General features: G+C 39.1%; 2 protein-coding genes across 2 annotated transcripts; one reads left to right on the top strand and one right to left on the bottom strand.

Annotated features, from left to right (window-relative positions):
- Positions 1-9,470: 9,470 nt before the first annotated feature.
- Positions 9,471-13,964, bottom strand: snrpc (small nuclear ribonucleoprotein polypeptide C). The gene is made up of 6 exons (XM_051413701.1): positions 13,878-13,964; positions 12,873-12,915; positions 12,650-12,758; positions 11,750-11,809; positions 11,066-11,170; positions 9,471-10,055 (listed from the first exon to the last, which is right to left on the bottom strand). Exons 1-6 carry the CDS (start codon positions 13,883-13,885, stop codon positions 9,934-9,936), a joined length of 447 nt encoding a protein of 148 aa, XP_051269661.1. The 5' UTR covers positions 13,886-13,964; the 3' UTR covers positions 9,471-9,933.
- Positions 13,965-16,286: 2,322 nt separating this feature from the next.
- ilrun (inflammation and lipid regulator with UBA-like and NBR1-like domains) lies at positions 16,287-25,516 on the top strand. Its single transcript, XM_051413695.1, has 5 exons — positions 16,287-16,545; positions 18,474-18,628; positions 18,771-18,968; positions 19,200-19,504; positions 22,111-25,516. Exons 1-5 carry the CDS (start codon positions 16,388-16,390, stop codon positions 22,144-22,146), a joined length of 852 nt encoding a protein of 283 aa, XP_051269655.1. The 5' UTR covers positions 16,287-16,387; the 3' UTR covers positions 22,147-25,516.
- Positions 25,517-26,369: the final 853 nt, after the last annotated feature.

The raw sequence follows: 26,369 nt of genomic DNA, 5'->3' as shown, positions 1-26,369 counted from the left end.
TTAGATACACAGTGCTTAGCCAAAGGCTTTTAGCCTTTTTAACTTTTGAACATCAAAGAATTTTAGAGAGTAAGAATCTTTTCCGTCCTTAAAAATAGACTCTGTGACTCTATATTGAGCACATTTTTAGAAGCAATTTTACTTGTTGCTGGAGTAAAAGGCAAGATAGCACTCTATTCAGTCCTAGCTTTCTGTCATGACTAACTCAGATTTAAAAGGTGACATTACAGGAGAGTGTTGTTTATAACCTGTATTCACCTGCTCATTCTTATTTTTAGAAAGAGAAAATGTTCTCATTGTTTTGTGCAGCTGAGATATGAAAATCATTGATAAGGAAATCTCAGTCAGTAACAACTGCAAATGTGAAAATGAACGACTCCTTGGAGAAGCATGACTTGACAACATGACCGCTCCAAAGGCAGTTAAAAGTCAATAAGTGAATAAGAAGTTTTGGGTTTTGTTTTAAGGGCTTTGAATATTTAATTTAGTAGAGGGTTGACTAACTCAAATCTCTGGCAAAAGAGAGAAGTTAGCAACGAAAGAACAATACCCAACAGTAGAAAGTAGTCTCTCGTACACTTCGATCAAGACGGTTTTGCTCATTTCTAACAAGAGCTGTGTCCTTGTATTAAACAGCATTACATGCACGAATGAGATAGTAACAGATGATGGGTTTTTCAATGCCACCATGGGGGCATATTGACTGGCAGAAGGGAACAACAGACATTTCTGTAGGGGAGATAAGCAGAGAAACACTTAATTGCAAAGACAGCTTCCCGATAGAAATTTGGGATACTTGAGGCACTTTCCTGAATGCCTCTAAGGCTGGAAAAGAAGTGATTTGTGAAACTTCTCCCTTTCTCTGTATGCTGGTAATCTTCCACAATCATTACGGGTAAAACTGCAGATTTTGCACCTTCATTCTGGATTCATCACGTCGTGTGTTCCTGTACACTGAGTAGAAAGGGCTGAACTCAAGGGTTATGAGATTGTTCACGCTGCTCGTGATGAGAAGAAAGACAAGTGTGTGAGCAGGAGTGGGGGCTCCATCCTTTTTGAACTACATTTTGTCATTTTCAGAGTACAAAAGCAGTGACAATGAAAGGGTTTCAGGTTTGCAGGCTGGCTGGCAAACATAACAGATATAAAGGTTATAACCTTCATTTTTTTAACACTTGGCTGATTATTATACACAGAAAATGTCGATACTGCACTCTGCCTTTGGGTAATTTTCACAAAATGCAGTATCTACCAACAGAATTTGCATTTAGCTCTCATTAAAAAAAACTTTTTGAGGAGAATAAATATGTTTTTGAGCTGAAAACTGAATTATATGACTATACTGTGATGAAACACATCCATGCTGGTGTTAAAATGGACTTTAGTGACATTATTACTAAATTTGTGTTTGGGTTAAAAATGGCTCAACAAGACAAGACAAATGCAAACTTTCAACTCTATGTCACAACATTTATATAAAAAGACAGTGTTAACGCAACCCGCCTTCCCCATGCCTCCATTTTGAGTGGGAGTCTGTGAAACCGCTGCGCTAATTCTCAGGAGTTTATGCAAATTTTTGCTAGCCGTCTACTTAGTATTTTTCCTGTCTGTAACATTTAAGAGGCTCTTTTGGCAGAAATTGAATAAAATATTCATATGTATCTTTTAATTACTGTATAATCGCCTGAAAAGAAGAATGATTGTGTTGTTGTTACTTAAGAATGAGCCAGTTTTATCTACAGGCGCCTTCCATTGAGGCCAGGACGTATCACTTTTTTCATGTTTTTTGTGGGTTCTGTGGCCACCGTAGTTTCTTCCTCGTGCTTGGAAAGGGAAACTAAATCCTATCTTTATATTCTACACACTGGATCTCTAAATGTGTGATTTAAAGGTAGTTTCATTTAAAGTTAATTTGGTTTTGAGCTCAGTTTTGAAATTTGACTTCTTATGTTTTCACAGAAATGTTGAACTTTTGAACAAATATGTGGTTGCTTTCTGGTTTTATATGGCTCACAACATAATATATCAAACAACGTTTCTAATAAGCATAGTAAGATTGGTGGTATTCAAAGTAGTTCTTGATTTAGTGAAATAATAATGTTTCCAATTCAAAACGATCAACTGTGTGTGCATTTTGTTTTAGAAATCAAACAAAACTGGGTCAGGGAACAAGTTCAACAAATGAAGGAAGGATATATGAAATATCCCAGAATTATTCAGTGTAAAGTGGAACAACATTACATCATGAACACAGGAGCAGAATGAGCTTTAGACAAAAAAAAAAGCAAGAAAATAATCTTTGTGATGGCCAGGGACACTCTTAAGAGGCAGACATTTGCAGCTACTTTCATATGCATGTATGGATGAGAACCATATGTTTGAGGTGATGAGGACCCTAATAAAAAATTCAAGTCCTTTAGTTGGAGGTGAGGTTATATGAAAAATTCATCAAGTCAAGTTATTCCAATTTTAGAGAGAGTCAGATTTTGGGAAAACAAATGAAAACAGAATATAACAATCTCATCTCCTCATGTGTGCTTGAGTTTTTCATTCACTTTTAAAATGAGCCTACCTTTCATGGTGGCTGGATGAGGTGTTTGTGGTAAAAAAAAAAATCTATAATTTAACAAGGAATTCATTTGTAATGACTGGATTACCGTATTGGTACGTATGAATATTACATCAGCTATATTAAATTAGTAGGGAGACAGAACCATGTGTATTTTTATACTGACTTAACTCAGAACTTACTTTAAAATTGAGTATCATAGTTATCAATCCATTCACACAGAAAGCCGCTGATGAAGCTGATCATGTGTAATGATTGAAACAGGTACTACTGCTGTTTCCAAAGTCAAACTTTGTGTGCGTCCTGGTGTCCCAGGGGTTTAAGGCACTGACCATGTAATAGCAACATTAGTGCTTCGATCCTGGCTTTGTGGCACATCACAGTCATCTCTCATAAAACACACACAAGTAACCACTGAAGCTCAACCATTTTCTGGAGTTGTCCTCAGTAATCAGTCATTAGATTTATAAATGTTGACTAATACTGGTATAATTGATCTTAATTCTGTTGCTGAATAAATGTTTCCTTTGGACCAGAATGTAACACTGAAATGTGTGAATAACATACAGGTGGGTTTGAGAGAATTTTTATTTTAAAATCCATTAAAAATTCATATATCACTCTAACATAACTGTAACACACTTTCTTATTTCACACCATTATCTATAGTCTTGTTGGTAAATAGTTGTATAAATTGTTTGCCTGTCCTTTTGACTTTATGAAACTGAGCTGTGAAGTACAAAATACTTTGGATGCAAATGCTGACAGATGAATATTTAACATGGTTATTTATAAAACATGGCAATGCACAGCGCAGTGGAGCAGGTGAAGGAGAATCACTGTCAGTGTCCACAGAGCGTACAGCTGGCCGGTGGCAGGCCGCCACGGGGCAGGCTGAAGACAGCTTATACTCAAGTAGGGCAGCTAACAATGTTACATGCGCTCAAAATGTTCACCCAATGGCAGCAAGTGACTAATTCTTACAGTCACATTTAGACTTTTAGCTGATGGCATGTTGTTATCTTGCTCAAGGACACTTTGGCAGCACACACAGGCGGTTAGTATAGTGTACTTTTTATGGCAGTACAGTAAAGCTAACTCTTCATCTGCCGCCCCAGTATGCTACATTTTGCCAACAGTAAATCAATCCTGGAGGGAGAATAAATGATAATTCCGTCTTTCTTCCTGGTCACTTACAAGGGCCACTAATCAAATTAGCCTTAATTTAATCTAATTTGATGTCATTCATTTGCTAACCAGCCAGGCGTTGCATTTCAACATCTCACAGGAAGAGAATAATTCATCTGGGATCAAGAAGGGAGGGTTTGATTTTAAGTGATGCAAAGTACAAAAATAAAGGTTTGTGAAAATACATATAAAGCTTCCACGTGTACTGGTGTGTTTTATGCGGCAGGTTAGTGAGAGATTAGATGCTTCGCTTTGTTTTCTCAGATACTATGTTGTACTACATCTGTATCAGCCCGCAGGCCCATGGGAGCCCCTGCTGGCCAACACAACCACTGTTTGAAACAAGCCGATTCAAGAGGCTCTCCCTAAGGCCAAGGAAAATGGATATTGATCGGGAGCCATGACTAAATGGATTAAATTACAGAGTAGTGTTGGTAGCAGGGCAGCAGAGAGAATGAGGCGAGAGGGAGGAAGAGGGAATAGAAAGGAGGGGAGACAAAAGGAAAGGAGGAAATGTAGAGACGGGGGGTATTGAAAGAATCTACCAAAGTCTCTTCCTTGCAGACTCCTTTCTTTTTCTCTGATTCCTTTCATCAACAGCCCACCCAGCAGCCCTGTGCAATCATACCATACTCTCAAGCATCATCCTGGTCTTTATGCAGTTATGAGCCAACTGGCTTTAGAGAAATCGGCAGTCTGGGGATTATCACTTTCCATTCAACCAAGGCTGTTGAGTGGTAGGAATGCCAAATGCACGCTGGGAGAAAAAGAAGATGCATCATCATGAATACAGAACCCAAATGATGCTTCAGGGAGCGTAAATCTGGGCGGATTGGGTCGGCTGGCGGCCGCAGTCAAACCTGTGAATCAATCAGCAGTCCTCCTGAAGCCCCTTTTTCTTCGTGGCCTTGCTGATGGGCCCGGGGGCTGCAGAGGATCGCTCTCTGAGTGCCTCTCCAGTGAGGCCTGAGACTTGATATTCATGTGTTCACTTGTATGACAGGAATATCAAAGAGGTGAGTGTGAACTGCACTGTAAAAATGCAAATGTGAAATTCATTCCAATTTTAAATTTGGAAATTTAGGCAATTTGTCACTAAATCAGTAGAGTTCCTTACTGTTGACTGACAGCAAGAACTTCCTGGTTAAAGTATTTTTACATTTTCACATAAACACTGACACAAGCTTTGTTTGCCATAACCTTTCCTCCTGTTCATCCTAACCATTCCAAACATGTAACAAGTGATAGACGACAAAATCCTCTGCAGATGAGGTTTAACTCAAATCAAATGGGCAGAGAGATAGTTACACAAAGAGGGAATTTAAAAACAACCCTTGCTGACCAAAGTGCTGGACAGACCAGAGCAGGTAGAGGAAACCATAATCAAGAGAAACACAATTAAAAAGAAATACAGACATTTAAAAAATCTATTCCTACACATATGTACAGATAAACAAACACATAGGCACCAGACAGAAAAACAATCACCGACATCAGGAGGATTCAAACACTAGAGAATAAAAGTATTTTGAGTCTGGACTTAAAAGAGTCAATGGAGGGGGAAGATCTGATCTGAGGGGGGATGCTGTTCCACAGTCCAGGGTCAGCAACAGGAAAGGCGTGATCACCCTTCAGCTTGAGTTTGGGTCAGCCAGGAGCCAGGACCTGGATGTAGAATGAGGGGTTAGGAGGTCTGTAATATAGGGAGGAGGGGGCCAGTCCATGAAGGGATTTATAGACAAACACGGGAACCTTAAAATCAGTTCTGAATCGTACTGGCAGCCAGTAGAGAAAGGTCAGTAAGATGGTCCCTCTAACGAGTACCTGTCAGGAGCCTGGCTGCAGCGTTCTGGACCAGCTGCAGGCAGGACAGGGATGATTGAGTAATTCCAGTGTACATGGAGTTGCAGTAGTCCAGGTGGGAGGATATAAAGGTGTGGATGACTTTCTAGAGATCTTTGAAAAGGAGAAATGGCTTAATTTTCAGCAATAGTGCAATATGTTTTTGCTGTCAAGGAGCGAGAAAACAATGCTTCTAAATGATTTAATTTGAGGAGGTAAGTGAATGATCAGCAGGACATGATTATAGTTTCTGAATGTGAAAACTAGATCACTGAATTGAATTAATCTCTCCAATTACACTGAGATAATAATGATAAAAGATTAGTTGATTCAATATAATGCATTATGTGATTTTGTCTGGTATAAAGTTAAAATGAAGTTAACTCCCAAAATATTTTTTTCCCCCTCCACATTTTAGAAATGAATCCCAGCTTAAAGGACCAGTGTGTAGGACATCTAGTGACATCTAGCGGTGAAATTTCAGACTGCAACTAACTGAACACTGCTCGCTACCCCGGCCCCCAGAAAATCGTGACAAACACAAACTGTCCTATCTACAGCCAGAGATTGGTTTGTCTGTTCAGTAGAAACATGGCGGTTGAACATGGTGGACTCTATGGAAGGCGACCCACAGCGTCTGTAGATAAACACTGCTTATTCTAAGGTAACAGAAACACCACAAATCTTATATTCAGGTGATTATACACTAATGAAAACATACCTATGAATATTATATTCCATTTCTGCCAATAGATCCTCCTCAATGTTACACACTGGACCTTAAAGACTGAAGTCTATCAGGACTCACTTGCATTCAAACAATAGACAAGCTCGGTTTGTTGGCCCAACTTCAGTTTTTTCTTGAAAAATGCAGCTGAAAGTTTTATTATATAAGCCCTAACAGCTTGTGATCCTCATTTACACTAGAATATAATTTAGTGTTTTTACAGTATAGCTAATAGCAATATGAAGGGATTGTTCCCAAAAGGTCACCTCTCCTGCTGTTATTGAAAATTATCTAACATTCAAAGTATCTGATCAGGCATGGTTCATGGGAAGTTATTATAATACATATTTAGCATGATCAAGGCTTATTGCCTCAACTCCTGAGCTCTAATCATAAACACTTTTCCCCACTCCACTTCATTCCCTTCAGGGCAACGCTCCACTTCATGGACTAGATTGAATATTCATAAAGACTCTTCCGATTGCAGATGACACACGGGCATCCAACTATGCTCGACATATGCATAAAATGTGCATTAACATGGTTTTATTCCTGTCTCACTGATGTGGAGAGTGGATGTTTATAGGACACTTAATGGAATCCATGCCTCAGAGTGGCCATCAGATTGCATATAATCTACCAAAGTCCCTTTGAAGATCACAATTTACAGCATGCATGACTGACAGCTACCAAAAGTTATCTGATGTGGTGCACAGAGCTATAGTAGCTCGGATTGTTGTTACGGTGCTTATCCCTCCAGTCTGCAAGTATAGAAATTGGCAAACACAGCGTGAAGCATATGGCTATTGCCCCCAACAAATTTGTTTCTTTTTTATACGTGGCCTAGAAATTTCCTAAACCATAAAGCCACAGAAATGTCCTCTGGGAGTGTGAGATACAAAGACATTTGACAGTCCATGGACGCACATAATCAGTCACTGCACATCATTCCAGTGTCTTGGTCCTAATTGCAAATCATTACGACTCTTTAGCTCCATCTGTTGGGGCATTCTCATAATTATGGACAGATGTTTGTGATCGTGGATACAGAAGTCACACTCGAGCTAGAGGAGAGTTCTTGCAAGGCATCGTAGACACAAATGTCAGCTGAGATAATGATTCACTAGCAGCCACAGATTCTTATATAAGAGCTGTAATTCTTCAAACATGCTCGACTGAATAAACTAATGAGGGCTGGGTCAGCTCTCTCATTTGTGTAGTGAAACAATATATTAAACATCTGTCTGTTTTCTTCATCTGCTTGTAGTATTCAAGGACTCAAGAGGGCGATGCTTATCCCACAATGACAGTGGAGAGGACGCAGCGTTCACCCTGATCAGGTCACCAGTCTATCACAGGGCTGAGGCACTTGACAAACACATTCACACCTTCAGGCAGAGAGAACATGTCAAATTCACTCAGGAAAAGCCCAGGTGGCTGGGAAGGGTTCAAATCAAGGACCTTTTTGCCGTCAAGGAGCAATGCAAACTTCAAGTGCTTCATTCAGTGTTGGCAACTTTTTTAAATAGCATTTTTTTATCCAATATGTGAATAGATGCAACAAAGATTCAGGCTCAACAGACTGAAAATGCTTCAAAAGGTACAATTCTGCAGACAATATGTTAATGTTTTGTTTGTTTGGATCAAGATTCGACTCAAATTTAGATTATTTTCTTTCTTGGAGCCAAACCAAACAATTTCTTTTGAGTGGCGTTTTGGCAAGTTTAAGATAAAAACATTTTTAACTAGAGCTGCAACAATTAATCAACTGACAAAACAAATAATCAGCACCTATTTTTATAATAAAAATAATCCTTTGAGTCACTTTTAGGCAAAGATGCAAAAACCTGGTTCTTCTAGCCTCTCAAATGTGAGAATTTTCTTTGTCATGCAAGATAATAAACTGAATTAGTTTAAAGACATTTGAAGGCGTCATTTTAGGGTGTAGGAAATTAATTAAAGAATATTAAAGGCATTTTAAACTATTGTTAAAATCAGCAGATAAATCACTAATTAAAAGAACCCTTAGTCGCAGCCCCATTTTGAACATATTGCATACTTTGTCAGCAACTCAAAAACTGCAGAGCCGCCAACTAGAAGCTTTAATTTCCAAACTCAGCTCTTAAATCTTAACAGGAGCCACAAATCAACGTGTCAGCAGATACATACTGATATAATATTACCATATAAAGTTGATATACCGAACCTGAAAGCCCACAATTACCTTACACATCCAGGAAATATGAAGCAAAATTAGCGTTAAACTGGGCCATGTTTCTGGCCACCCGATGAATGAGTCCTATTCATCTCCTGAGGTAAACAGCTCTTTAGCCGCTAAATGCTCCACCATGTTCACCAACTAGTCCCTAACTTTGTCTGTTTGGTGCTGAACTGGTAGTGTGAAGTGGCATTTTTGGAGCTTTTTGACTAAAAACAGCTTTATGTGTCAGGAAACGATGCTGATGAGAGCAGAGAGAGTGAACTAAAACAATGAGGTGAAAGACACTGAAATGCTCCGTAGAGGTGGGTCAGTATCTGTGGGTCAATCACTACTTTGTCATTATATATGCTAATGTTTAAATATTTTATAGCTGCTTAAAGTGACGTTACTAAGGTCACTATGTTACCGTTTCCCTTTATAAAATAAAACAGTTAAATTCTGCAGACTCTCTGGACCAGAAAAAAAATGGCCTCATCACCCTCTCAATTCTTGGTTTTGGCTTTGAGACCCTACATCTCAACAGTCTACCCACACAGGTGTTTTCACTTACGTTGTCAGAATATAAAAACATTTTTTGTCGCCTGTACTGTGCTTGATTGACATCTCCCTCTCCTGTTATCAGACCTTTTTTTCACAGCAGCCATTTTACACGAAAATGTAGGCTAAACAAAGACGTAACCAACGACACTAATTAAGGTTCCATTTAGTGAAGCAGAGCCTTTCGAGTTTCCAACAGGCACGACAGCAACAGCCTGACTCTGACGTGAATGGGAGAGAACCCTAATTCATATCATTGGTAACACCAATGTTTACCCTACTATTTCACGTCAGCATGGTTGCTGTGAAAAAGGTTGAATCAGCCATAATATTTGAAAACACCTGTGTAAGTGCAGGAATATGGACTACAATCTAAAACAAACCAGTTTGAAATCACTGTTTTATTTATCAAAGCAATGCAATGAAATACAACAAAACATGTAAAACCTAAAACAAAGCAAAAAACATAGTAACAAATATTGTCAAATCAAAAACGCTCTTTAAATGTGCGTTAAACAGCTTGTCAAAGTGAGACCAGATATTTCAATCATGACACCAACACAAGAGAGGATGTTTCATTAAAAAACAAAAAGGTCTTTAAAAACAGGGATCAAAAATGAATTCTTATGGAGGTGAGGATTCGTAATAAATACTACGTTCCGCGGCAGAAAACAAAGTAATTGTTCAAAAAAATGACATAATCGGGGACTTCAGCTTCAAGGTCGAAGAGATTGAACATCTGAGAAATTTAAAAAGTGGCGTTGAGAAATCCAAGCGTTAAACCAAGTGTCCTCACTAGACAGTGTCTGTTCGTGGCAGCAACAAAGAACGGAGAGAATCCACTCGCTCTTATCTGTCTGGTCGCATCATGCCCGGCCTGACTGGCATCATCATCGGTCGAGGGTGACGCATCATGTGTGGTGGTCCTGGCATCATCTGCATGGGTCCTCCCATCGGCGGCCTCATGCCTCCTAAATGTCACAGCGAAGGGGATACGCAGCTTTAGGTGGTGATTTATCACAACGGCTTTACGTAAAGAATCACATCAGTACATTTAGACTCATTCAGAATAACTTTGTTAAGATCCTACTCGCTAAAATCAGATATTAAATGTGATTTAGCTTTGAAATATACTTCTCTTTTCTCTGTGCAAACTCAGCCTACAGTACATTAGGAACCCTGTGTGTGGCCAATAGTCTGCTCTCTATATTGTAACCCAAAGACTGACTTGAACTGCTGCAAACTTGTCTGATGTGAGGTGATGGCAAAAGCTTCTTTCTTTCTGTCTTCTTGAAATATCTTGAAATGCCAAACACATTCAGCCTCTGCAAACACTTCAAAATCCTTCCCATCCTTTTTAAGAAGTCATTTTCCAGGAGTACAGCACAGCACTTCTTCACAAAGAGTCATAATTTACCGGCTGCTGTAGACATAGTACAGACACATTTGGCCCCCAGTTTTATTCCTCCTTGTGTAATGATGCAGGGTTCATGATGAAGTGTCTCAGGTTCATTATAGGAAGGTATTATGTAAGTTATATAGTCATATATAGTTTTTAAAATGGGACCCTGCACGTTAGCTCATGTTTGTTGTGTGCTTGGCTGTTCTCTCTACAGCTAATGTTCCATCACTGTTTACTGAATAGTTAGGCTGACTGACGCAGGAGCCGAAATGAAAAGGGAGCATTTATCTGTCCTGTATCTGGTAAACACCGTTTCAAGTCTCATACAATGCAGCTTATCTGACTACTAGTTAAGTTTCAAACAAAACACCTAGGTTTACGTAGGTGATATGTGAGGGGCCAAATCACAAATAAACATTTCCAAGACAACATAGATTATTTCCAGGATATTATATTAGTTTCCATTAGTGAAGGACTAGGCTCTAAATTTCCAGGTTTTCCATGAAATGAGGGAACCCTGTTGATGTCACACATAAATCAGGAAGGAGTGAAGCTTTGTTAAAGAAACATGTTCCTTACCAGGTCCACCAGGCATCATCCCGTGTGGTGGAGGCCCCATCATGGGCATCATAGGTGGACCTCCCATAGGGGGTGTCGGCAGCATGCCTGGACGAGGAGGACCGCCTGTATAATAAGCACCCAACGTTAGTGTACAATCAATGCGACGACAACGTACTATGCACAGGAAAGGGGATTACGTTATATTTTGAGAAGTATTTATATTGACTTCTGACTAAACCGACACAGATACAAAGCCCTATGTCTGTCAACTATATATCAGTTGGCTGGGTTGACAATTTCTGTCTTTCCAATTCATTACATTTATTTTATAGAATCAGTTTGTTTACAATAACTTCCGGGTAGAAAACCTCTGTGTAGCCTCAGACAAACGAGTGGATGCAAATCTTGACAGGTGATAAAAACACTTCTGCCAAATAATTCACCCACACAACAACTTTATTTCTAGAGATCACTTTAGCTGTGCATGCTCCAGTGAGGTGCATGCAATTCTTGGCAGGCAGGCCTCAGTACAAAACCATAAGTGAGATGTCCTTTATTATTTATAATGCAATTCATTTTTATAGTCCTTGATATGGAGCTAAATGCTGACAGCCTTTCCCTACTGAGGAGGAATCTAACAATCGAGAAGCCATGTTGTGGTTGGTTTATCAAAATCCTGCAGAGCTGAAAGACGACACTCACCTGGGGGAGGACCACCCGGGAACGGTGTGGGAGGAATCTTCCCCTGTTGAAAGGCAGCCGCTGTGGGGAGAAAGGACCAAACATTAACACACAAAACGAGCCCACGAATGTTCAGTGCGCCATGTTGTCATTGCATTTACTCCTTATGTGGAGTGCAAAGAAGAACACCACAAAGTGCACTGTGTGGGGTATTCCCAACATTTCTGCACTGTGCTGCAACATTAAAAAACAAAACTAAGCTTAAGGACGTGTAGCCTACTCTCTTTTTGTTGCAAAGGAGAATTTAGTCTGTAACACAACTTCCTCCGCAGTGGACAATACTACGCTCTAGCATCACACTGGCTTTGCATCTCTTATGTGGATTAGTGGTTTGTAATCTTAGAGGGGGCCCCACCAAGTAAGCTGGTGTACATAGTGCACTATTTAAGCAAAGGGTTTGGATATCCCACACATATGAGCACGCTTTGAGTGAGATTCATAACAGGCTTTACTCAAACACTTTATTGTCTACATCTAAACCAGGATATTAAATATTGAAAAGAAAAACATGCTGTGAATTTGAGTGTGAACAGTTGACTTCACAACCCTAAGAAATATATCATCAGTGATATATTACTGCCACTAGAGGTCACTTTAGTATTTAAACTAAACTCTCTGCACACATAAGCGGTAACCCAACTCATTTTAAATCCACATACAAGACACTAACACCCCCCAATGACTTTGTGTTGTACACTATGAAAACTCTCAGTCATCCAGGTAATAGGATATTGAGAACGTCCGCTGTCCTGGAGAGCACAAAAGACGCCTTTTGAATCAGTGGCAAAATGGCTTAAAAGAATTATGAGTGTTTGCTTTGTACTTCTAGATTCACTCAGCCGTGTTTTCTCTCATACTTACTCGTTTTATCGATCAGACTCTGAGCCTGCTCCTCCATCCATTTCTGGTAGTAATCTTTCACATTTTCTTTGTGTTTTCGGCCACTGCAGTGAGTCTTCCTCACTGATGGCTAGTACAGAAACAGAACAAATTAAAAAGTAAAATAAAAAAGTGGATATTTAACAGGCAGAATGCAACAAAGAAGGATTCTTTCCAACAATGTAATTTCGTACACAAAACTTACCGAATCATGTGTAAGGTAGGTGTCACAGTAATCACAGTAAAACCTGTGGAAAGAAAAGAAAAATGAGGGTTAGTAGAAAAACAATCCAGAGCTGTAGACATGACTTGTTGCAAAACTTAGAGCTGGGACTTAAAATAACTTGCTAATGAAGTTTACAGAGCCAGAAATAAACTTTACAAAGCTAAAACATCGTCTTTTAGTGGATTTTACAAGCTGAAATATAGAAATACAAACTCTAAATCGATTTGTTTAGCCATCATGTCCATATTACAAAGGATTCCCTTAAATAAATATGTTTCAACTGAATTGTAAAGGAGTCCTGTGGGAACTATAGTAAGCACACAATATGCAGATGTTACAAAATGTCCTGCAAGACAATTCATTGTCCAATACAAGTCATTTTTAACATATTTCACATTTTAAAAAGTCATAACTCATGCTCCTAATTTCCATCAACTTTATTTGCTACTTATTCATTTTATGGTGCGTTGTTCTGTGCAGCCTCGACGTCCACCTTGGAGGTAAATTGTGTTTTTTCGATCACTTTACATCAACATAATCTGCTCTCATCAATGAAAAATAAGTTAACAGAGTATAAAAACCGCATTAGTCAACCACAAGTCGGATCCGACGTGAATGTTATCAACTTCTACCTAAAACAAAAGAACCACCTCAACGATGAGCTCCACATGGGTGAGAAACATAGTCCTAAACATACTCAAACCCCCTGGACTTTAAGGGATTCACTGATTTAATATCACAGTATTAATGTGCTCGACTTTTATTGGTTGCTGTTACATTCACATCGAGGTGGAGTCCAGCAAGTAGACGCAGCCCAAACAATGCTCACCGCGTTCATCCGGATATAAACGGGTCCGTTTCTTTACTTTTCACCGTGGTTTTTTTTTTTATTGTTGTTGTTGTTCGTTGTTTAATGCAAATACATTCGATATCAATAAGCTGGAATCAGAGAGTGATCATTAGAAGAGAAATATCTGGACTTACTTAGGCATGATCCGCAGCTATCACCGCCGAGAGCGCGATTCCGGTGTTCCAGATGAGTGTTCCGACCACATGTAAGGGCTACCCACCGATGGTTCCGCCTTAAACTAAAGGTTTGTTCTGTTCGCCTTTTATTCTCAATCACTCACTCATAATTCATTCAGAGATAAGCCACGGCAGTAAAAGGTATTTGCAAATAAAATGTATTGTTAGATATTGTGCTGTTTGTTGAATTGAGAAGATTTTGCTTAATCGTTTTAGTGCCTGCTATTGGCAAATGACCTAATCGAAGTTTTGTTTAAATTCAAATTAAAGATCTTGTCCACTTTAAGCATATTTTTTTTTTATTATTTTAGTGGTTTATTTAACACACACACACACATACACAAAATTCCTCACTGCTAAAAAAAAGGTGAAGCATATTGCAATACTTCCATATATATAAAAAAATATAAAAAATTTACATTAATAACTTAACTTTAGTAAAAGTAAAGGATCAGCAAAATGTAGTCAAAGTAAAAAATATGTAACAAGGCAGAAGAATGACTCCATGTGAGATTGTTATTGGGTTATTATTACTGATGTATTACTATGTTATTTTATTGTTGTAGCTGCTCAAGGTGAAGCTACTTTTAATTAACTACTTTATATTGTTTGGTAGTTTAACCTACCAACAATACATCATGTGTTATAAGATCATCATTATACTCATCTATTCTTGTAGTAACTTGTCAAATAAATGTGGAGTAGAAGCATAAAGTAACATATAATGGAAATACTCAAGCACAAGTATACAAACTGAATCAAAGTCAACTACTATCCAACAAATAAACAAACTCAATTACCAATAATAAAGACATAGGGCATCTAAAAGTAGCAAGAACATACAGACAAGCATTATTCTTTCCTCACAAGAACATTTACACAGTTAGGCAATATATAATTTATACACTTCATCATTGTGTGTCGACAAGTACACACATCATAAACAAAAACACAATACTACCTACCGATTTACTTTCTTTGAAAAGCGAGGACAATTGAGATAGAATCAGATTTGTCTTTATAGTAGGACTGAAGTTGGTGATTGCAACAGTAACACATGTCCAGTAAAATTGTGAGAAAGAGGTTAAAACACTTTACTAAGGAACTGTTTAGTTTTTTTAACTACAAATATGTTTTGGAGATTTTAGGAAGACAGTGAAGTGAAGTGCCTCAGATTCAAACCTTTTGGCATGAAGACTTTAAAAATGTTTCCATGTTGGCAATTTAAAATATTGTATTTCATATAAACAGCTATAAAAAAAAAAAATGTGTCCTAATAATTCAATATCAGCATTACAAATATTACGACATATTAAACCTCTTGTGAATCTGCCACTGAGCTGCAGAATAAGCAGCTTGGATTTCACTGATGAACTAAATCATTTTTATTTGAATCCTGGGCTTACAGCTATGACTTGGTAATGCATTAGCTCAGTGGTACCTGTATATAGGATAAAGGCCCTGCGTTATAAACAGTGACACGTAACACTACTCTTGCATATTTAACAAAAAAGGGCCAGTAGCATTTGCACATTGTCACTTAACTTGTGCTGCTTGACTTCAGGCAGCAAGGATCGTTATTAAATCAGCCACAGAAGAATCAATACTAGTCCACAGAAAGGGTGAGACAATCACATAATTAGGCATTTTGAGTGACGTGTTTCATCTACTTTTCCTCCCATCCTAGGAACAAAACCACACACACACATCAGAAGGGATTGAGATGTGAAGGAATAATAAACAGGTATACTCTGTAAACCCTGTAAACTACTGCATACAAGCTGAAGAAAATCTACATCTACAATACTGTCCTCATGATTCATCAATATCAGTATTAAAATATTCAGGCAGTAAGGATCGTTATGAAATCAGCCACAGAAGAATCAATACCAGCACACAGATAATTATAATTATATATATTTATGCATTTTTTCCCACTCATGGCAGCTATGTCATGCCTTTGCCATCCTAGATTAAAAAACCCAAACACATCAGAGCGGATTTAGATGCTGACTCAAAACCACCACTGCCTTTCTTATATCTATAAGAAAAATCTGAAGAAGCTCAAAATCTATAAAAACCGTTCTCAAGATTCAATATCAGCATTAAACAATGTAACAATCAATAAATATAAATGACCGGATCCCATATCCGGCACCGACCAATTCATTGATCAACCAATGAGAACGTGGCTGCAAATAGCAACAGATGACGTCGCCCGCCCACTACGTGATTGGCGACGGTGACGCGCGGGCTGTTGCAACGTCACCGCCCCCCTCTCTCCCCCTCTCCCCCCCCCCCCCCCCCCTCCCCTAGTCGTGCCATGCGCACTGACGCTTGTTGTTGTTGAGCTGGTTGTTATGGCTGGACAAGGCCTCGGACTAAACTAAAGCGAGGACTCCCCTCCCCCTTCCCTCCCTCCCCCCCTCCCGTACCACCCCGTCTCTGCTACGGGACACCCGCCACCCATGGAGGGCACGGACATGGACGTGGACGCGGAGCTCATGCAGAAGTTCAGCTGCATGGGCACCACGGACAAAGACGTCCTCATCTCGGAGTTTCAGAGGCTGCTGGGCTTCCAGCTCAACCCGGCCGGCTGCGCCTTCTTCCTGGACATGACCAACTGGTGAGTGCGGGGATGAGAGGGGCCTGTTGTCGGACACCTAACCGAGCGACGTAATTAGCTTGTTAGTGCTTAAAAATAAATAAATAAATAAATAAATTAAAAAAAAAAAAAAATGGAGGCAGACGTTGCTAAGTTAGTGTTCAGAGAGGCTGATTTTATTACTTCCTAAACGGGGGAAATGGCAGTTAGTTCACTCCTGGCGGTTTGCAAACGGAAGTGAAACGTAAAGTTTTGTCTTCGCTGCGAGTTTTTTTTTTTTTTTTTTTTTTTAAGGTGAAATAACCTGAAGAAGATGAAGAAGTGAAGGTAGCTAACTAACTAGCCAGCATGCTAATTTTAAGCACTGTGTGTGTGTGTGTGTGTGTGTGTGTGTGTGTGTGTGGATTATCTGCCAGATTACATAATAGTGCCTCGAGCCAGTTAAAGCACGCTCTCTCTGCGGGAAGCCACAACTCAACGCAGCGCGAGCCACCTCACGTTAGTCTGGTGACGTAACCGGTCGTGATCCATCAACGGCGGACAACAAGTGTGTGTGTGTGTGTGTGTGTGTGTGTGTGTGTGTGTCATCTAATCAACTGGTATCAGACCTGTCAGCTGATCAGAGGTCGATGGCCTTGATCACACTTTTATTTATTTATTTATTTATTTATTTTAATTAAAAGGTAGAAAACTCCCAAAATATTCCGGGAGTTTCTTGTTTAAAGTTTGAAGTTTGACCTCATCGCGTGACTACTTGTCCAGTTCTGTGGGATTTTCCCTGTTGGGAATAGTTTTAAGGAAAGATCAATATTTTAGTGTAGTCCCTGTTTTCTACAGGATTGTTTAGCCGAGGTTGTAAGTCATCTTCTTGGTTATAAGATATCTCAGCATTTCGCTCATTCGTGTGAAGAAAACTGAACAAAAATGTTGTTTTTAAATGTTTGGATTGTTATTTAAGAGCGAGACTTTTATTACCTGAACACGAGCTATACTCGCAGAGGTTTCTGATAAACAGCCTCGTCCTGCATTAGAAAAGTTCAAACCACCAAAGAGCTATTAGGAAAACTGGCCAAGCGTCACATTTTGTAGAAAAATAAAAATAAAAAACATAACACGGACAGAGAATTATATAAAAAGTTCCTTAAAATATCAGCAAAACTCACATCGGATGCAATATTCACTGGAAATAACCTGCTTAAAATTCCATCATCACTATTTGGGTTCATTGTACAGTATATCAGCTGTTCTGTACTATTGTTGTTGTGCATTGAATATAATGTGATGAATATGATCTATAAAATGTGTCACTTCGTCAGGGATCCAGATGCATTTTGTCACATGATCAGTTAGTTAGCGGATGACACAATAGTCACACAGGTTTTGCACATAAATATCAGTGTGATAAATAGTCATGGAAAATACTACTCAGCCCATGTAAACAGTATAATGTAGTCGTGGCTTTAGAGGAGCTCTGTACAAAATAACCCCTGATGATGCCAGTGATGTCCTCAGGCTTACCTCAACGTTTGCTTGGAGACTACAAATTTATATCAGAAAATCTGTGTCGCACACCGGAGCTGCGGGGTTGACAGACAGAGGCATGAAGATATTAAATTGCTTAAAGTCGCTTCAGCTTTAAAACACTTCACATACAAGTAGAAAAAAAATGTGTCAATAAAAGAGATTTTCTCCACTGTTTACTGACTGTTGAGCAGTTTCAGGATTTTTCTCTACATGGTTTGCTTTAAAAAAAAGTTAAATCTATTTTAGGATATATTTTCCATTTAATTGTCAGTGTCAGATTGGTGTGCTGTTACATTTGATCAGATACTTTGTGAGGAAGCAGATCATAAAGGCTGTCTATCACCTGGACCCCTTGACTTTATTGAATGTCTATATTGTAACATAACATTTCTTGTTTCTTGTTTCTTCCTTTTGCGTTGGAACAGGAACCTGCAGGCTGCTATTGGCGCATATTATGACTTTGAAAGTCCTAATGTCAACACGCCATCCATGTCCTTTGTTGAAGATGTGACAATTGGGGAAGGAGAGTCTGTTCCTCCAGATACACCGTTCACAAAGACCTGGAGAATACAAAACACAGGTGTGGAGCATGTCGCTGCATTCACATTCATCTTATACATTTTATACTGAGTCTGTATGTGCGCCAGAGCAAACGTGAGTCACACCATCACGGTTCTGTTACTGATCTGTGTTTTGACTGCACTCGTCCGTTTGTATTACAGGTGCAGAGTCGTGGCCACCTGGGGTTAGTCTCAAGTACATCGGTGGGGATCAGTTCGGGCACGTAAACGCAGTTATGGTAAAGTCACTAGATCCCCAGGAAATATCCGATGTGAGCGTGCAGATGCGAAGTCCCACAGCTCCAGGCATGTACCAGGGCCAGTGGAGGATGTGTACAGCCACCGGATTATTCTATGGAGGTAGGAAATCTCCAAAGATTTGATTTGTTTTTAATGAGGCAATTTATTAGGGCTGCAATTAACATTTGTTTTCATTATTCTGTTAAATCTGTCAAGTTGTTTTCATCAGAATTCCATCATACGTTTATTCTGAGCCAAGTCTCTAAATCTGAACATTCAGTTTATAAGACTAGTAGGTTAAATCAGTCATATAGTCAGCCCATGTTTGTGTACGTTTCTCTTCCTCCGTAGATGTAATCTGGGTGATTCTTAGCGTAGAAGTTGGAGGTCTCCTCGGCGTGACCCAGCAGCTGTCCTCGTTCGAGACAGAATTCAACACCCAACCCCAGCGCAACGTGCAGGGAGACTTCAACCCCTTTGCCTCGCCACAGAAGAACAAGCATGACGCCACTGACAACAGCTTCAGAGATCCTGGCGGAGCCTGGGAACGTACACAAGAGCCAATCCAGCAAGATCAAAATGGACTGTCTCATAATGCTGTAAATAGGGCGTCAAATGGTCTTCAAACCAATCTTTCTGTGGTGACTTATGGTCAGGTATGTATGACTTAAAGTTAGGTTTTTAGTACACTATTTGAACCTTGAAAAATTAGCACATATGAGTAGCTTTACTGATACATTGTGTGTGTGCATGTGCTAAAATACAGTTGTCATGAAACATGCCTCCATCTGCAGCAGTTGGTGTGGATTATATGCTCAATTTAGTACATATATCCCCTGCTGTGATATATTAAGTGCTTCTCTAAGGGGTCGGCCTACATGGTTGGTGGATTGATGTGTTGGTTGATGTGCACTAGTTTGAACTTTCAATCAGTCAAATCTTAAATATTCCATTCAAAGGAAATCACATGTCACTGTGGATGTCCTGGATGTGCAATCGACAGAGTCTGGATCGGGACATCTGATTAATCAACTAAACTGTTGGCAGCATTAACAGTGTATGTAGTAGCTGCTGTGGCTGTAGAGCAGGACAGATAAAAGAGAAATCAACCCCACTATGATGGAAGCTCCGGTCTTTGGAAATTGTATATAAAAAAAACAACAACCTTTCAAATATTTTGAGGTGAAGTAGTGTTTGCTATAGAGCAGCGAGACTTCCATGACCAGCTGATTGTGAAAACAAAGGATGACCAGTGGTCCTCCCTCTTTTCTGAAGCACTTGTTTTCTTATTTAAAACCTCAAACGTGAGTTATCTTTGACAAACTTATGACTCTTCTCCAGCAGTATTATAAGATTATAAGTTATAGTCTGAAATAGAGGAATGAATCTTCAATGGCCTCACGATTCGATTACAATTCACCCGTCAAAGATTCTCGATGCATCTCAAAGAACCCTCAGTTTTCTATATTACCGGACATAGCTACTTTTTGTGAGACCCACCTCAATAAAACTATTGCTGTTATTGTTACATACGAGTCAGTCCAGGAATCACATGTAATGGATACTTGGATACTCCATTACCTGGCTTTTGGTTTCGCTGATTGGCTCGCTGTATTCTTTATGGTGGCAGACATTAGCAAGGTGAAAACCGTTAACGTGGTTCTTTAGATTAGTTGTTTTGCCAAAGTATTGCACTGTTGCGAGGCAGATTTTATTTAATTTTTTATCGTGCGGCTTGTCCAGTTCTTGCTTGTAATGTAATCTTCAAAGATGTACTGTGACTACGGGTATGATGAGGAAGTATGTGGCAACCACCACGTGAGTATTGCTACTATTCATGTTTGCATTGATTATATTGCTAATTAATTGTGACACGCATCAGAAAAAAAGGCCGTAGCTTCTTTAAACTAACTTTACTCTCTCTGTTGAGGAAAAGTCTTCACATCACTGCATCTACTGCATCTTACTCAGTTGAATTACCTGAATCTCACAGGTGTGGCCACATTGTTATACAGTAGTATCACATTATACATGTCTTAACCGAGCCCGTATTCACAGTTTTGGCTAATAGTCTCTCCTGGGTAGTTTAACTGGACTGTCAGGGTCCCCATGCATCCTGAAGACCTGGAAAAGCTGGAAATCTAGAGACTAGTTTTCCAGTCATGGAATTTCCCACCTGGAAATTGAATGAAATTACCTGGAAATTTTGGTAATTTGGCCCCCCTGCAGATCGCCTGCATAAGCCTATGTGCATGTTTTCATTTGAAACTCGACTGTCGGTGGGATAAACTGTATGATATTTCAAAGCGGTTTTACCAGATGCAAAGTGCAACCGACTTTCAGTCATCTTTTTGGCACCGAGTCTATTTTTTCCAGAGCTGCGAGCAAAATCTACATGCATACAGCAACAAATTTCTTGTTGCTTTGGTTGATAAATACATTCACGGTAATCACAGTAACTTTCTAGAATCAGAATTTTCTCTTAAATCTAATAAATTCTACTTGATTTGAACTTTTACTTATGGGCTGTGGCCAAATTAATGTAAATTAGTCTGAAACTGCAGCTTATATGACCATTTGTAAGCAAATGCTGTCCTGTATTATCAAGAAAAACGGCATCCAGTCGTGGTATTTAAATGAGGCATTCATTCAAAAGGACATGTGACTGAGCTGCGTCCTACATGTATTGCAGGTTTTTTTTGTTGCCCTGAAACTGATAATAACAACAGATGGCGTTGCAGCTCTTGCGTACATCTCACACTGACGTATTGCACATGCATCCCCTGCGCTGTAACGCAGTGGTTCCCAACCCTTTTCTATCATTGAGTAAACCGACAACCCCTGACTAGGTGACATATTATATGGATATTTCACATTATATTCAATGCATAAGACAGTATTAATGATAAACTGTTCAAATAATGAATAAAGCTTGTGTGCAAGTTTACAAAGATCTAAAATAATAATCTGGACTATATATAAACAACAATTTCATTTAGTTTTCTTCACAGAAATAAACTAAATGCAGAGATACATGCTTATAGTGTGTATTGTCATATTTTCTTACACACCATAAAATCAAGAAAGCTACACGTGATCCTGTGAAGCTTTGGCGACCCCTAGCAGGGGTCCTGACCCCCAGGTTGGGAACTACTGTTGTAATTTGGCTTCGATTTTCCATCCATTTTTTTTAATGTTCCTTTTTTAAAAACCTCAAACTATAACCTCCTGTAACACCCTTTCTCTTATGTTTATTTTCCAGGGTATTCACGGACCCTATCCATTTGGACAAAGCTAGAAAGACAAAGACCCCCCCCCCCCATGGTGGATGATGAGCTGAACACCCTGGGAGACCTTAAATGCAGAGGAGACGGAGGGGGGGAGGACAGTTGTTTTATATTGACTCATGACAACCCTCTCCCCAACCTCATGGCCCTTTCCACAGAAACACAAACTACGGTGGGGTGATGGATTACGTGCGCTACAGTGAAACATCCCACCTGACATCATCACCCGGATACGCATGTGTGAATGCTTTGTTTAAGAGTGCTATAAACCCTTAAAAATAGATACACACAACTATTTTTATTTCCACTGTACAACACGCCTAATTAAAGGGAAAATCAACCCTAAACAATCTCCATACAATTTTGGTATTCCCATGGGCAATTGATTACTTTGTTTCTTCGGGGTTCCTACACAGGTCTGAAAATGAAAACTGCCAAGAATAGTACAGAATTCATTGTGATCATAGCACATTTTGAGGCCTTGAAAAGTGTGAAAGAAAGACTTGTGGGATGTACGTTTTAGGTTGGAAAAAGTGTCATCTTTTATTCACTGTACCAAACAGTTTTCGAGTTTTCCTGTAGCCTTACACCAGGTTTCACACACGAAACCCGGTCAATGATGTGGAATGTTAAACAACAAGTATGACCGGTTGTACCGGACGACGAGATGAATATCGGAACATTGCCATTCACGAAAGACCAGAACTAAACCACAGATTTGCTGTGGATAAATCTGGATGATGGAGATGGAAAATATTCCCATGTTTACATCTTGTGAGCATTCACATCGCCAGGAACTCGAAATGGCTGGAGGATAAACAGATTTGGCTGTGTGAACAAAAGAAATGGCACTATATCCATTAAAGTTGTGTTTAATTACAGCTGACACGAAGCATCCGCGTTTGTTTGGTTTTCAGACACTTCCGTTTTATGAAGCGCCAAATGGGATATGTTAGAGCTTTTCAGAGAAGTTTCCAGTTGCGATTACAACTTAGATGTTTACGTGAACGCTATTTACGAGTCGGGGTATTCAGATAACTTATATTATTATTTCTTCGGCTTCTACAATTTCAGGTTTAACAAGTCTGACATTACTTTCTGTATTCATTGACATGAAAGATTTAAACAACTTGTGATGTATTTAAAGAAAAGACAACGTGTGTGCTCTTTGTTAAAAAAAATACTTTGAGATCGTATGACCTACTGTCATGTTTCAAGTATTTTTGTAACTGGAGAATAATTTATGACTGAGAGGACTAGAAGTTATCACCGATATCTGTCTTAATATTACATTTATTACTCAAAGGTTACTGTTGTGTAAGCAGTGTTCACCCTGACAGTGAATCGTTTTGGTGTTTGTAGAGCCATGTCAGATAACATGTAAGAAAAAAAAGAAACAATTAAATTTGTCATTTGACTCATTAGACTCTTTTTGACATCAACACATTGTCAGTAACCTAAAAACCAGACCATGTCCTAGTGTTTTCTACGATACGATACATGACACATTTGGAAACTTTGTCACAAAATAACATTGCACTGCGACATCCATCTGCTTAAAGTCAAAGATAAAGCCACATCTGAAAGAAGTATCAGTGTTCAGACACACGTTGAACACAGATTCAAACATCCAGACTATCCCTGTGTAGGAACCCTGTCTCTCCCAAAGATAAAATCCAGAGAACCAAGACACTAATCTGTTCTGTCATCAAGCCACGCTGTCTGAAAGTTCCCACTTAAGACTGCATGGGACGTGTGTTGTTGTTATTGTTGTTGTTGTTTTTTTAGGGTGGGTTTTCACTTTAAATAGATGCTGAAGCGCAAAAGGATGCGAGTGAGTTTGAGTAAGTGAGGTGTGAGGAAGGGTTGAAAAAGCCATCTAAATCTATTTTGCCTGATGAGTGACTGTAGTTTCTGAGTCCATGTCTACAGTATGTGTACTAGATATATATATATGTATGCGTGTGTGTGTGCGTGCGTATGTGTGCACGTATGTTATGGTTTTTCTTTTGGATTTAACTGACATAAAATGGTGTATACTACTTGGGCAAAGGATGACGTGTCTACTCCCATACACATCGATATTGAGAGAGCTCTACTGGGCGTGTACCTCTGAAGTATTTTTTTTGAGTGATTCTGCACCGTTTGGATGAACTGACTCACTAATTGCCCTGATGTTATTTATTTGCTCTCTTATTGTGCACTGCAGATGCAAAAAAAAAAAAAGTCCCATTTACAGCCAGCAGGTGGTGCTAAAAAATCAGATGAGCAACTTTTATTGTAAAGAAAATATGATTCTAGTATCACTGTTTGAATATGGAGATGAATGGTTTTAGCATCAGGATTAGCGCCGATGTTCTGTTACTGCTATTTGCACAACTCTGTCAACGACCTCCGATGAGGAAAAGTGATTTTTGGCTTATTGTTGGCTTGTGATACCAGAATTTTCCGGAAGGTTTTTATTGATTTGTTTCGCTTATCCGCTCTCCCCCTAAAAGGCTTACGGTCTTCACAGCTTTAAGGTTTTGTTTCCATAGTGTTTAACCATAAAGTTTTTACCACTGCACCAATGTTTGATCTTATAAACGAAGGTCCATTCATGTTAACCACACTGTTAGGTTCTGCATATCTGCGAATGAGTTACACAGTTCTGTCTGCCTTCACACCAGAATTATTTTTATTTTTTTGCTGTTCAATATATCATCAGTGGATTTCATCATGTATTTTTGGGCTTAACAATAAAATGGGAAACGTTGATGGAACTCTGTGATAGTGTTACAGTTTTTTTCTAAGGGAATCTTTCATTCAAAAATAATTATTCGTGTCTTTTCGATGGTTTAATTTATTCAAATCTCTTCTAGTTGTAATTATGAACATCTAAATGCTGTTTAGAGTTTGTTGCTTTTAATGGTCATGTGTGCCCGTTTTGTAAAATTCACCAGCATCCTGTGTTGCAGCGCTGCTGTATTTGTATTGAGAGTCATCTGAGAGTCCTCCTCCCAAACAGTATACACTGTTCTGCATTGCTTCTTCCAGTCACGTCAGTCTTTTCTTTTTTTGTGTGTATGCGGTTCCTTCTTGTGTGTGTGTGTGTGTGTGTGTGTGTGTGTGTGTGTGTGTGTGTGAGAGAGAGAGAGAGAGAGAGAGAGAAAAGAGACAGATGGTGAGAAATCTGAATATTGCTGGATTCATTCTGTAGTTTTAGTTTGTGACTATGTACGGATTTGCAATGGGTGGCATGGTGAGTGGATGAGATGAAAGTTTACATAGTCCTACAATAGCACATTTATCTGAAGAGAAACTGTCAAAAGCTTTTTTTTTCTTTTTCTCCTGTATCTATAATTAAGCATTTGTATGATTAAATTAACACTGAAACAATGAGTAAGTTGTCTTTTTTGAGCGGGCTGAATACTAGCCTTATTATTTTTCTGTATTTTACTTCCTCCTCCACTTACACCTTAAATTACACCAGGCTCAGCCGTTAACGACAAGAGGAAGAGCGGCAGCAGCAGTTTAAACCTCCACATCGCTTTTAGTGACGTGACTACTGTGAAATCTTAGATGGATCGCTCTGAAATATGGTTGGCATATCCTCTGTGCCCCGAGGATGAATTTTAACGACTTTGCTTATCCCTGACTTTTCATCTCCTTGTACCAGTAGCTTAAAAGTTTCCGGGAAATATTTCAACATCTATTTGATTGATTGCAGACATTTATGATTCCCATTCTCTTCAGTGCCAGCTAGAGATTTTTTTTATATCAACATTTTGTTCTTTAGTGTAGCAGAACCTTCCCGACATGCACAACAGCAGCATCCTGACTCTGTTTGACCCGAATGGAACAGACCCTTAATTAGTATCATTGGTAATATCTGTGGTTACCCTACTACTTCATGTCAAAATGGCTGTTGTGAAAAAGGTTTATTGGATAAACTGCAGATACATTAAACACACATTCAAGTCCCCCTCAGGATGAATTGTGCTAACTTTGGTGATCCCCTGACCTTTTCATGTAGCGCCATCTTCAGGTCAACACTATTTACTTTGGGTTAATATTTGCAAAACTGCTTGTGTGGGTTTAAAGTTTTATATTTTACTTTTCAAACCTGCAAAATAGAGTTTTGTGTTTGTATGTAGATCATTTGTCTTATAATGACTGAACAGCTCCCTCTTGAGGATAATGTTGGAGTATTTGCATCCAAAAACCTGTATTACTACAGTAACAGGCCAAAATC

The sequence above is a fragment of the Dicentrarchus labrax genome, unplaced genomic scaffold, assembly GCF_905237075.1.
Source record: "Dicentrarchus labrax unplaced genomic scaffold, dlabrax2021, whole genome shotgun sequence".
Classification (NCBI taxonomy): Eukaryota; Metazoa; Chordata; class Actinopteri; family Moronidae; genus Dicentrarchus; species Dicentrarchus labrax.
This window is presented reverse-complemented; position numbering and strand designations above follow the sequence as displayed.